At 44.0% G+C, this 13,103-nt stretch overlaps 1 protein-coding gene across 1 annotated transcript in view; it reads left to right on the top strand.

The window, feature by feature from the left end:
- LOC110520414 (partitioning defective 6 homolog alpha) overlaps positions 1-12,453 on the top strand; it is a 45,605-nt gene extending 33,152 nt beyond the window's left edge. The window contains exon 3 of the mRNA XM_021597725.3: positions 8,638-12,453. Coding sequence (XP_021453400.2) covers positions 8,638-9,536 — 899 coding nt within the window. The 3' untranslated portion in view covers positions 9,537-12,453. The remainder of the gene's footprint in view (positions 1-8,637) is intronic.
- Positions 12,454-13,103: the final 650 nt, after the last annotated feature.

Below are 13,103 nucleotides of genomic sequence, written 5' to 3' on the forward strand. Positions count from 1 at the left end.
CCTAATGGAGGTGACAGGGAGGGAAGCAGGGCAGGCTACAGCTCTGTGTGGAGCACTCACAAACAGACAGACACACACAAACAGACAGACACTCACAAACAGACAGACACTCACAAACAGACAGACTGTAGCGTTCGTCGATGGAAGGATCGGACCAAGGTGCAGCGTGGTAGGCGTACATATTAATTTATTAAATGAACACAGAAAAAACAACAAATACGAAACGTAACGTCTAGTAGGGCTAAACAGCACAGTACCAAAAACAAGATCCCACAAACTACAGGTGGGAAAAGGCTGCCTAAGTATGATCCCCAATCAGAGACAACGATAGACAGTTGCCTCTGATTGGGAACCATACCCGACCAGCAAAGAAATAGAAAACATAGATTGCCCACCCTAGTCACACCCTGACCTAACCAAATAGAGAATTAAAAGGATCTCTAAGGTCAGGGTGTGACACAGACACTTGCAAACAGACAGACACTCGCAAACAGACAGACACTCAAGCATATATGTCAAACAAACAAAGAAATGTCAACTATACCACTTTTATACCGCTTTTCATAACTGGAAATTCATATAGTTTAGGAACATATAAATATCTATTTAATGCACATGCAGTGAATGCAGTGGGTTTTCGGTCACCATGTTGGAAGAGATTTTCTGTTGGTGAGCAGATGATTGTTTTCCCTTCATAGTGTTGAGGTCAGGGATCACCGCTAGTCTGGCCAGACAGTCACCCGCCCATTATGTCTCATGCCCTCTAGTTGAGCCTGGATATATATCAAATCTCCCTTTTATCCCGCCATACAACAGCCTGTGGCTTTGGTCAAATCATTTTAATGTTGTCATCCATAAAACCTCTTTGCAGTGACTAGCCTATAGCTCAGTGTGTTAAGGTTAAGTGCCTTGTTGAAGGGCACATCGGCAGTTTTTTCACCTAGTCAGCTCAGGGATTCAAACCAGTAACCTTTTGCTTACTGGCCCTGCTAGGCTAGCGGCCACTGTGTTGAATGTGACTTTATAACGGTATTAAGAGGATCATATTCACTGCATCCTTTATGATATATAGTGGTTGTACACCGATCTCCCAAAGGTAAAACCAAACAGGCAGTAAAATCAGAATGCCAGAGTGGGAAAAGCTCTCTTTTCTTTCTCCATGGCCTCACTGAGGTGTTGATGACTTCCTGTTTTTCACCCTCTCAGCAGACAGTGCTCCTCATAACCACATCAAATGTTATTATTCACATAGGCTGAATACAACTTTACTGTGAAATACTTTCTTACGAGCCCTTCCCAATGATGCAGAGTTAAATTGTTTTAATGGTAGCACGAGGAATAAAATACACAAGAAGTAAGCTATATACAGGGAATTAATCTATATACAGCTATATATGATCTGGTAGCAGATCATTGTGAAGGGGTACGAGGTATTTGAGGTAGATATATACATAAAGGCAGTCACTGTAAGATGTCTGTCTGTTGTTCCTTCTCTCGATTTCCTGTCTGTTGCCCTTAGGCATCAGAATAGATGATGATGATAATAATGATGACGATGATGGTGGTGATGATAGTAATGAAGAACAGAGTAGCAGCAGTATGTGAAAGTGTGTGTGTGTACAGTATGTGTGTGTTGTTGAAAAATAGAGAGAATGAACAAATGTGAACGATGATGAAGGCCAGGGATGAAGGGCCGAGGCCCAGCATGATGACTCAATCACGATTTATGACATTGTTTGGATGACTGACCATCTGTGGGTTATCACAGAGGTCAAACACACCTCATCTGTGGCTTTGTCCGGGGCGGGACGTTCCCACAGAACCCTGGGAGCACGGACACCTTTGGAGGTGTGAAGGATTGGATTGTTTCAGGTGTTCATAAAGAGTTACCAATTTTGATATGTTTTATTGTACTGCTCTGGATTCCTTTTCTACAGGGAAATGGTGTTAATCAGTTCAAAGAGGAGCGACACAGGAGCCCAACCCTATCATACAGTTTTGAGGTGTGGTGATAAGATTCAAGAATGTGTGAGAAGTTATCTGCCTTTTGTGTTAATGTGTTGTGCCACGCAAAGTGATGTAAATTAGACGATGGGAGATACTGGGATTTAGAATCTTGGAAGATTTTTTTTCATTGAACCTTTACTTTAACAGGGAAGACATTGAGACTTAGGTCTCTTTTCCAAATACGCCCTGTATAATACAATATAAATATGCATATTATACACAAAAAAAAGTATATACATATATATATATACACACACACACACACACACACACACACACACACACACACACACACACACACACACACACACACACACACAGTTGAAGTCGGAAGTTTACATACTTTGAGGGCTTTGTGATGGCCAATCCAATACCTTGACTTTGTTGTCCTTAAGCCATTTTGCCACAACTTTGGAAGTATGCTTGGGGTCATTGTCCATTTGGAAGACCCATTTGCACCAAGCTTTAACTTCCTGACTGATGTCTTGAGACGTTGCTTCGATATATCCACATAATTTTCCACCCTCATGATGCCATCTATTTTGTGAAGTGCACCAGTCCCTCCTGCAGCAAAACAAATCAAATCAAATCAAACCAAATCAAATTTTATTTGTCACATACACATGGTTAGCAGATGTTAATGCGAGTGTAGCGAAATGCTTGTGCTTCTAGTTCCGACAATGCAGTAATAACAAGTAATCTAACTAACAATTCCAAAACTACTGTCTTGTACACAGTGTAAGGGGATAAAGAATATGTACATAAGGATATATGAATGAGTGATGGTACAGAGCAGCATAGGCAAGATACAGTAGATGGTATCGGGTACAGTATGTACAAATGAGATGAGTATGTAAACAAAGTGGCATAGTATAGTATAAAGTGGCTAGTGATACATGTATTACATAAGGATACCATCGATGATATAGAGTACAGTATATACGTATGCATATGAGATGAATAATGTAGGGTAAGTAACATTTATATAAGGTAGCATTGTTTAAAGTGGCTAGTGATATATTTACATCATTTCCCATCAATTCCCATTATTAAAGTGGCTGGAGTTGAGTCAGTGTCAGTGTGTTGGCAGCAGCCACTCAGTGTTAGTGGTGGCTGTTTAACAGTCTGATGGCCTTGAGATAGAAGCTGTTTTTCAGTCTCTCGGTCCCAGCTTTGATGCACCTGTACTGACCTCGCCTTCTGGATGATAGCGGGGTGAACAGGCAGTGGCTCGGGTGGTTGATGTCCTTGATGATCTTTATGGCCTTCCTGTGACATCGGGTGGTGTAGGTGTCCTGGAGGGCAGGTAGTTTGCCCCCGGTGATGCGTTGTGCAGACCTCACTACCCTCTGGAGAGCCTTACGGTTGAGGGCGGTGCAGTTGCCATACCAGGCGGTGATACAGCCCGCCAGGATGCTCTCGATTGTGCATCTGTAGAAGTTTGTGAGTGCTTTTGGTGACAAGCCGAATTTCTTCAGCCTCCTGAGGTTGAAGAGGCGCTGCTGCGCCTTCTTCACGATGCTGTCTGTGTGAGTGGACCAATTCAGTTTGTCTGTGATGTGTATGCCGAGGAACTTAAAACTTGCTACCCTCTCCACTACTGTTCCATCGATGTGGATAGGGGGGTGTTCCCTCTGCTGTTTCCTGAAGTCCACAATCATCTCCTTAGTTTTGTTGACGTTGAGTGTGAGGTTGTTTTCCTGACACCACACTCCGAGGGCCCTCACCTCCTCCCTGTAGGCCGTCTCATCGTTGTTGGTAATCAAGCCTACCACTGTTGTGTCGTCCGCAAACTTGGTGATTGAGTTGGAGGCGTGCGTGGCCACGCAGTCGTGGGTGAACAGGGAGTACAGGAGAGGGCTCAGAACGCAACCTTGTGGGGCCCCAGTGTTGAGGATCAGCGGGGAGGAGATGTTGTTGCCTACCCTCACCACCTGGGGGCGGCCCGTCAGGAAGTCCAGTACCCAGTTGCACAGGGCGGGGTCGAGACCCAGGGTCTCGAGCTTGATGACGAGCTTGGAGGGTACTATGGTGTTGAATGCCGAGCTGTAGTCGATGAACAGCATTCTCACATAGGTATTCCTCTTGTCCAGATGGGTTAGGGCAGTGTGCAGTGTGGTTGAGATTGCATCGTCTGTGGACCTATTTGGGCGGTAAGCAAATTGGAGTGGGTCTAGGGTGTCAGGTAGGGTGGAGGTGATATGGTCCTTGACTAGTCTCTCAAAGCACTTCATGATGACGGATGTGAGTGCTACGGGGCGGTAGTCATTTAGCTCAGTTACCTTAGCTTTCTTGGGAACAGGAACAATGGTGGCCCTCTTGAAGCATGTGGGAACAGCAGACTGGTATAGGGATTGATTGAATATGTCCGTAAACACACCGGCCAGCTGGTCTGCGCATGCTCTGAGGGCGCGGCTGGGGATGCCATCTGGGCCTGCAGCCTTGCTAGGGTTAACACGTTTAAATGTCTTACTCACCTCGGCTGCAGTGAAGGAGAGACCGCATGTTTTCGTTGCAGGCCGTGTCAGTGGCACTGTATTGTCCTCAAAGCGGGCAAAAAAGTTATTTAGTCTGCCTGGGAGCAAGACATCCTGGTCCGTGACTGGGCTGGGTTTCTTCCTGTAGTCCGTGATTGACTGTAGACCCTGCCACATGCCTCTTGTGTCTGAGCCGTTGAATTGAGATTCTACTTTGTCTCTGTACTGGCGCTTAGCTTGTTTGATAGCCTTGCGGAGGGAATAGCTGCACTGTTTGTATTCGGTCATGTTACCAGACACCTTGCCCTGATTAAAAGCAGTGGTTCGCGCTTTCAGTTTCACACGAATGCTGCCATCAATCCACGGTTTCTGGTTAGGGAATGTTTTAATCGTTGCTATGGGAACGACATCTTCAACGCACGTTCTAATGAACTCGCACACCGAATCAGCGTATTCGTCAATGTTGTTATCTGACGCAATACGAAACATCTCCCAGTCCACGTGATGGAAGCAGTCTTGGAGTGTGGAGTCAGCTTGGTCGGACCAGCGTTGGACAGACCTCAGCGTGGGAGCCTCTTGTTTTAGTTTCTGTCTGTAGGCAGGGATCAACAAAATGGAGTCGTGGTCAGCTTTTCCGAAAGGGGGGCGGGGCAGGGCCTTATATGCGTCGCGGAAGTTAGAGTAACAATGGTCCAAGGTCTTTCCTCCCCTGGTTGCGCAATCGATAAACACCCCCACAACATGATGCTGCCACCCCCGTTCTTCACGGTTGGGATGGTGTTCTTCGGCTTGCAAGCCTCCTCCTTTTTTGAACATAACTATGGTCATTATTGCAAAACAGTTCTATTTTTGTTTCATCAGACCAGAGGACATTTCTCCAAAAAGTATGATCTTTTTCCCCATGTGCAGTTGCAAACTGTAGTCTGGCTTTTTTATGGCGGTTTTGGAGCGGTGACTTCTTCTTGCTGAGCGGCCTTTCAGGTAATGTCGATATAGGACTTGTTTTACTTTTCGCACCAAAGTACGTTCATCTCAAGGAGACAGAACCCATCTCCTTCATGAGTGGTATGACGGCTGCGTGGTCCCATGGTATTTATACTTGCGTACTATTGTTTGTACAGATGAACATGGTACCTTCAGGCATTTGGAAATTGCTCCCAAGGATGAACCAGACTTGTGGAGGTCTACACTTTATTTTCTGAAGTCTTGGCTGATTTCTTTTGATTTTCCCATGATGTCAAGCAAAGAGGCACAGTTTGAAGGTAGGCCTTGAAATACATCCACAGGTACACCTCCAATTGACTCACATTATGTCAATTAACCTATCAGAAGCTTCTAAAGACATGAAATCATTTTCTGGAATTTTCCAAGCTGTTTAAAGGCACAGTCAACTTAGTGTATGTAAACATCTGATCCACTGGAATTGTGATAGAGTGAATTATAAGTGAAATAATCTGTCTGTAAACAATTGTTGTAAAAATGACTTGTGTCATGCACAAAGTAGATGTCCTAACCAACTTGCCAAAACGATAGTTTGTTAACAAGAAATTTGTGGAATGGTTGAAAATGAGTTTTAATGATTCCAATGTGTATGTAAACTTCTGACTTCAACTCCAACACTCACTATAAAAATATGCAAAAATCAGAAATATAGTGCTGTGAAAAAGTATTTCCCCCTTTCTGATTTTTGCATATTTTTATAGTGAGTGTTATCAGATCGTCAACCAAAACCTAATATTAAATAAAGGGAACCTGCGTTTACAAATAACAAAAAAAATGAATACTTACTTTAATTATTTAAGCTATGCAACACTCAATTCCTCTTTGTGAAAAGGTAATTGCCCCCTTACACTCAATAACTGGTTTTGCCACCTTTAGCTGCATTGACTCCAACCAAATACTTCCTGTAGTTGTTGATCAGTCCCTCACATCACCGTGGAGGACCTTTGGCCCACTCTTGCAGAACTGCTTTAACTCAGCGACAGTTGTGGGTTTTCAAACATGAACTGCTCGTTTCACGTCCTGCCACAAAATCTCATTTGGGATTAGGTCTGGACTTTGACTAGGCTATTACAAAACTTCAAATTTGTTGCTTTTTAGCTATTTTTATGTAGACTTGTTTGTGTAGTTTAGATTGTCTTTCTGCATGACCCAGCAGCATTAAGTATGTAATTGTTGTGTTATTTGCATTACTGGGCATCTCAAGGCTGGGTTTCCCTTTGTGATCCGTTATCGTCTGCAAGCCCTGCAACATCCGTCAGGGGCGGTGTAATAGGATTCCACCTTCCTCCTATATTGTCAACTTTGCATGTTTAATGTCTCGTCGGAGGTCCTAGCAAGCTTTTTTGTATGTGTCCATGTCCGTGTCCCGTTCTTTGTAAGCGGTAGCTCTAGCCTTTAGCCCAGCGAGGATTTTCCCTATTATCCAAGGTTTTTGGTTTGGATACGTTCGTATTTAGCAGCAGATACTCTTCCTGAAAGCAGTTATACAATTTTAAAACCATTTACAATACATTCACGACAGATTTCACAACACATTAAGTGTGTGCCCTGAGGCCCCTACTCTACAAGACATATAGTATAGCCACTGTGGGGGGGGGGGGGACGTTGTCTATGCACTTATTGATGAAGCCTGTGACTGATGTGGTAAACTCATCAATGCTATCGGATGAATCCCGGAACATATTCCAGTCTGTACTAGCTTCATCGGACAACTTCTGTATTGAGCGCTCCACTGATACTTCCTGTTTTGACATTTTGTTTGTTAACAGGAAGCAGGAAAATAAAGTCATAGTCTGATTTGCCTAAGGGAGGGTGAGGGAGGGCTTTGTATGCGTTTCTGTGGGATGAATAAAAGTGGTCTAGAGTTATCAGGGCCCCTAGTGGCACAGGAGACGTGTTGGTAGAACTGAGGCAGAACGGTTTGAAGTCTCCCCGCATTAGTCTCCGCCCACCAGAGCCACATCTAGACCTCTCCTACATATCTCTGTCTCTCTCTGAGGAACAGGTTCACATAGCACGCCCTTCTCCGCAGTTTAAAAATAACTTAAAATATTCTCTCTTCCGCAGCGAGCATGGCTTGTCATTAGACTTGAGCCCTGAGTGGTTCCTCCCCATGCTGCTACCTGCCTGCTAGCACTAAAAACATGACTATGTCACCAGTGGATAAGTCAGGTGTGTGTGATGATGGATCTAGGCTGCCTGGTCTATTTCATCTTAACAGTGGGTACTAAAGCTGTGATTCATCTGCCTGCTATGTAATCTGATTCTGTTTCGCAACCTCTGACCCCTCAGTAGGGGCTGAGAGAGAGTTATGGAAATCCTCACTGTGTCCTTACACCTACCCCAGCAGCCCTGCTCCATCTCTCCATCTCTCAGACTCAATCTGTCTCCGTCTGTCTATGGGGCAGGTTCTGAAATACTGTTCTCCTGTTGCCAGCAACCTCTGCTCTCAATCATCACAGGGAAGATGTGAGTGAGAGAGACAGACAGAGAGATGTAGATAGAGGTGGAGTGGAGAGTAGGGAGTGGAAAAGGAGAAGTGGGATAGAGGGCATTGGGAACCGTAACTATGAAAACAGTGTGGAATAGAGACTCAATGTTTTTGGAAATCCTACACTCAGCTCAGATTGTTGACATCATAAAAATTAGTATATAACTTCATAGGATCTCTATGGTTGACATAATATTGGATCTTAATGAATCTCTCGCAGAAAAGCCAAAAGAAACATACAGCAGGATAAAGTGAGACCACTGCATTCTATATCAATATGTGTATTTATATAGTAGGGAAATTAAACGTCCTTCTTGAGAGTTGAAAGGTGAGCTTTTTCCTGCTCTGAGCGTTTGAGATTGACGGTTTACACACGGAAAGACAGACGGAGGCATTGGAAAAGATTAGAGTAGATTTAAAACCTGTGCTATGTCTCTCCACCTTTCACACTCTAAACTAAGTCAATTTAATCCATGTCTTACCTTCAGGTTAGCTGTTGACACCAGAAGGTGACATGATGACAGGATGTGATGCCTTTTTAAAAAAACGGCAGAACATATTTCATTGTACTTTATTATCCATGTTTGGAATGAACTGAGACCCTGGTGCTGCCTTGTCCTACAGTATGTGTATTTCTGACATGGCTTCTCTGTCCTGTAGATGTGGATGAGCCTGTGGTCTTTGCCACCAACTCCCTGCAGAGGAGGAAAAAGGGTCTGGCAGGGTTGCGCCCGGCACAGCAGAAAACCAAACCAGGACTGATGATTGGCCATCCCCAGGACTTCCGGCAGATCTCCTCCATCATCGATGTCGACATCCTGCCCGAGACACACCGGCGCGTCCGCCTGCACAAGCACGGTACCCACAAGCCCCTGGGTTTCTATATCCGGGACGGGGTGAGCGTGCGGGTCACGCCTCAGGGAGTGGAGAAGGTGCCTGGTGTCTTTATCTCCCGGCTGGTACGTGGAGGCCTGGCTGAGAGCACAGGCCTGCTGGGGGTTAACGATGAGATCCTGGAGGTCAACGGCATTGATGTGGACAGCAAGTCTCTGGACCAGGTGACAGACATGATGGTGGCCAACAGCCACAACCTGATCGTGACGGTGAAGCCAGCCAACCAGCGCAATAACGTGGTTCTTCGAGGAAGCAAGGTCTCGGTAGGGGGGAACAGCTCCTCTGGATCCATAGGCTCCACCATCTCCCATGACTTGGCCCCCAGCCCCGCCTCTCAAAGTGTCAGTCACTATAGCAACAGTAACAGTGTGGCGGAGGGCGACAGCGACGAGGATGGAGACATTATCATTGAGAGTGACATCCTGCCATACCTGCCCGACCACTGTGTGTCCAATGGTAATGGCAGCCACAGGGAGTTTCCATTGTCTTCGTCACTGGGGCAACGGCCCCTCCCCCAGAGCATTTTCCTGCCCAGTAGTGGTTCTCTGTCAGACAGCAAGGCCTCTCTGAACTCCCTGACCACTCCTACTCACAACGGCAGCCCCACCAAGACCAGCAGCAGCCAGGAGAGCATGAGAGAGGATGGGAACATCATCACAATGTAAAACCTTGTCATAGTACTAATTTTACTAAGGTGTTGAGGAGATATCAACAAGAGAAGACCAAACATGCACAGTTTGTCTCATGAGAAAAACAAGACAAATGACGAACATTAGCTGACCACAAAACAACAATTTTAATTGTTACCTCACTACAGAAAACAACACACAACAATCATGCAGGCAATGATGATGACTTTGCCTTAAAAGTATCCAATGTGTATTCCATGCAACTAAACGCAGCGGAACTAGCAGCCATCATGTAAGGAACTCAGTGGACAGTGTGGTGTCAATCCTGAGAGCCTACTTACCACAACACACATGATAATGGCTGTCACCATCACCATACTGGAAGTGCCTTATGGCTTTCCGCTCAAATCGCCTTATATTTATCACTTTTATTTGACTTTCTAACAGGACCATCTGTTCAATTCTAGACAGTGTCATTGGGTGTCAGTGAAAAGGTGAATACTGGCAGGAGGAGAAGCAGACAATACTTCACACTCTATCTCACTGTGAGAGTCTGTGAGAGACATGTGATCTATGTGGACACAGTGTTAGAGACAACATGGTATTAGCCTACTTGATCCTGCATTCTGCAATGCTTCAATGTCCATGCAGTGTGTTCTCTTCTGGGACTCTTCTGACAATCACTGCCGGTTGTTAGCCTGTTAGCCGGTTGTTAGCCTGCTTAGTTAACATACAATAGCTTTTATTCCTCTGTCCAAATACAGCACATCTTGAAACATACATTACCTGTTCCCTCTTCTCAGTTACCACAAAGATGTCATGGCATTATTGTACACACAACACAACAAAGTCAAGTGAGGCTTTTACAATATGTGTGCTTGGATCCAAGGGCCTCCTCTGACCTCCACAGGACAGAACAGGACAGGACTAAAGATTTTATTCAGCCCTTGAACATCCTTACTCCCATTTGATACACACAGTTATGGCATATCATAACCTTCTATAGGAAAATATGTAACACTACTGTTGATCATCATGTTGTTAGTATAGGAAATAGGAGTGATATATGCTCCTCTGTCTCCCCCATGTCGATGTACATCATATTTATTTGACTTTGTCGCTACTGCATGTAAAACGAAGCCTACGTTTAACTACATTTACACATTGACGAGGGGAATGGGGCTGCGTCATACCAGTATATCTATCCAATTGATTCTGTCTCGGAACCATCTTCAAGAGAACACCACCTTTTTATCACAACACGGTCAGTTTTCTCCTTTAATGTACTCCACAGCCACCAAGCATGTTCTTCATCTAAAACATAGTCAGATGGTTTGACTTCATATTCGTATAGGTCAGTGGTTGACTGGAGTTACAGAGGTCCAAGGATGAAACATTAGACCCGGGAGAATTTCCCTGGCAGACTTGCTGTCTTGCTTTTAAAGAAGCCAATTCCATTTTGCTTCAGGACAAGGTTTCTCTCCCCTGAAAATTTGACAAAGAGTAAACACAACAGAAATAACATGGAGTGCTGTTGCTCCAGAAGGTCACGGCCTCTCATAGACCCAGCTGTCTTCAGGCCCACTTGTGACTGCCATGTTGTTGTGTAAAATAAGGAAATTCCTTTCATGTTTAAAAAGCCTACAACTCTGCACATTGGGACCTTGTTCATACACTTTACTCCATTCTTGATATCTACACCTGAGGGGCATGGCGAGGGAAGGAGGAGAGATTTCCTCTTAATTTGAAGGCCAATGGTATCATCTTGCAGTGAGAGCTGTGAGGCAGACAGTCTCAAAACTCCAAGCTTATTGTTGTTGCTTCTTACCCTCACTGCACCCGAACACAAGGGCCCCCTGACTCTCTGTTAGTACTGGACTGGAGGGAGAGCTGCCGGCCCTCACAGCTAGCAATGCCCAAGACCTCCAGGCTGGTTGGTGGGCTGTGTCTGGAGTGATCCATAGAGACAGAAGGAGCATCAGATGACCTACCACAACAGAGGGATAATATTGTGTTTTACATGGACATGATGTAGCTGTAGGTCATCTCTTTCACTCTGGAACCAGCTGGAATAACACATACATTCAATAACTCTCCATCTTAATGTTGACTTAGATTATTGAATTGACCAATAAGACAGAACAAAACCAGCAGAGCATGAGGACCTCCTGTGGCCTGGTTGTTATTGTTTTACTAGAGCTGCAGTTGTATCCAGGTAGCATGATACATTCATTAACCTGATAATTATGTTGCTCACTTTAATATGGGGAGGGACAATTATTTATTCAAAGAGGAAAGAGGCCATCATAAGATCACAGGTGTCAAACTCATTCCACGGAGGGCCGAGTGCCTGCGTGTTTTTCACTCCTTTCTTGTACTTAGTTGATGAATTAAGGTCACTAATTAGTAAGGAGTTCCCTACACCTGGTTGTCTAGGGCTTAATTTAAAGGAAAGCACAAAAACCTTCAGACACTAGGCCCTCCATGGAATGAGTTTGACACCCCTGTTGTAGAACATACAGCAGAATCACCTGTCTTCACAGATACAGTATATTGTCTTTTAATTTACTTATAGGAAACTGCTATCAGCTATAACAGAAAAGCTACCACATACTGTACTGAATCATTTTTTCATGTATGTAATTATGAAACTATAAATACAAATTAAAAATGATATAAGCAAGGGATTTTTTGATTAACTGGGAGATTTTTTGTAAAATAACATTTTATAAATGTGTAAAATATGGAGAGTATTTTTCTTATTCTTGTACATTTATTTGTATATGAGGATCCTGGAGAGGACATTTCTATTTCTTTGAGTACCGGGAACCAAACAGAGGAACAAAGTGTTTATATGAATCTAATGGGTCAGGGTGTACAATACTGTGAATGTGGTATAGAGATATATGCTGATTATGAAATTACATATTATTATAAAATATTATAAAAAATACTCCCATGTTGTTTTTTTGTGGTCACATAGGGCTAATTCACTCTGAATTCTTTACCTGTGGTCTTGCCCCACCTCTCTCATTCTCTCCCTCTCTCATTCTCTCCCTCTCTCATTCTCTCTCTCGTGCTTCTTACAAAGGTGATTTTGTGTCCCTTTATCATAACATTCCAAAGGCTGTTAACCAAATGGAGTCACACTACTACCACTGTCACTAATACCACTACCCCTACCAAAACAAACCCCCAGCAACCCCTCCAGGTTATTAATTATGGAGGATATAATAGTGTCCCTCTCACAGACATTTAATTTCCTGTGACATATTATTTCAGTAATTTCCTATGCTTATTTATTTCTGTTTGAGCTACAGTTAGCACTTACAAGGGCAAAAAGGATACTGCCATCCTTTTGGTTTTGCAATCATTCATGCATCATTCTGGACATTACAGTATACATTCAAATCTGAGACACTAAAATGTCCAGTATGTGTCTTTGTCCCTTTTAAATGAAGGCATTTGTTTTGAGAATAGATCCCCCATGTCAACTCTCATTTCCCTCTTCATAGACCCTGGCATTCTCTCTCTCTCTCTCTCTCTCTCTCTCTCTCTCTCTCTCTCTCTCTCTCTCTCTCTCTCTCTCTCTCATTGCCAAAG

Source organism: Oncorhynchus mykiss, chromosome 1 (genome assembly GCF_057628025.1).
Source record: "Oncorhynchus mykiss isolate SJ-2025 chromosome 1, ASM5762802v1, whole genome shotgun sequence".
In the NCBI taxonomy this organism is placed as follows: domain Eukaryota; kingdom Metazoa; phylum Chordata; class Actinopteri; order Salmoniformes; family Salmonidae; genus Oncorhynchus; species Oncorhynchus mykiss.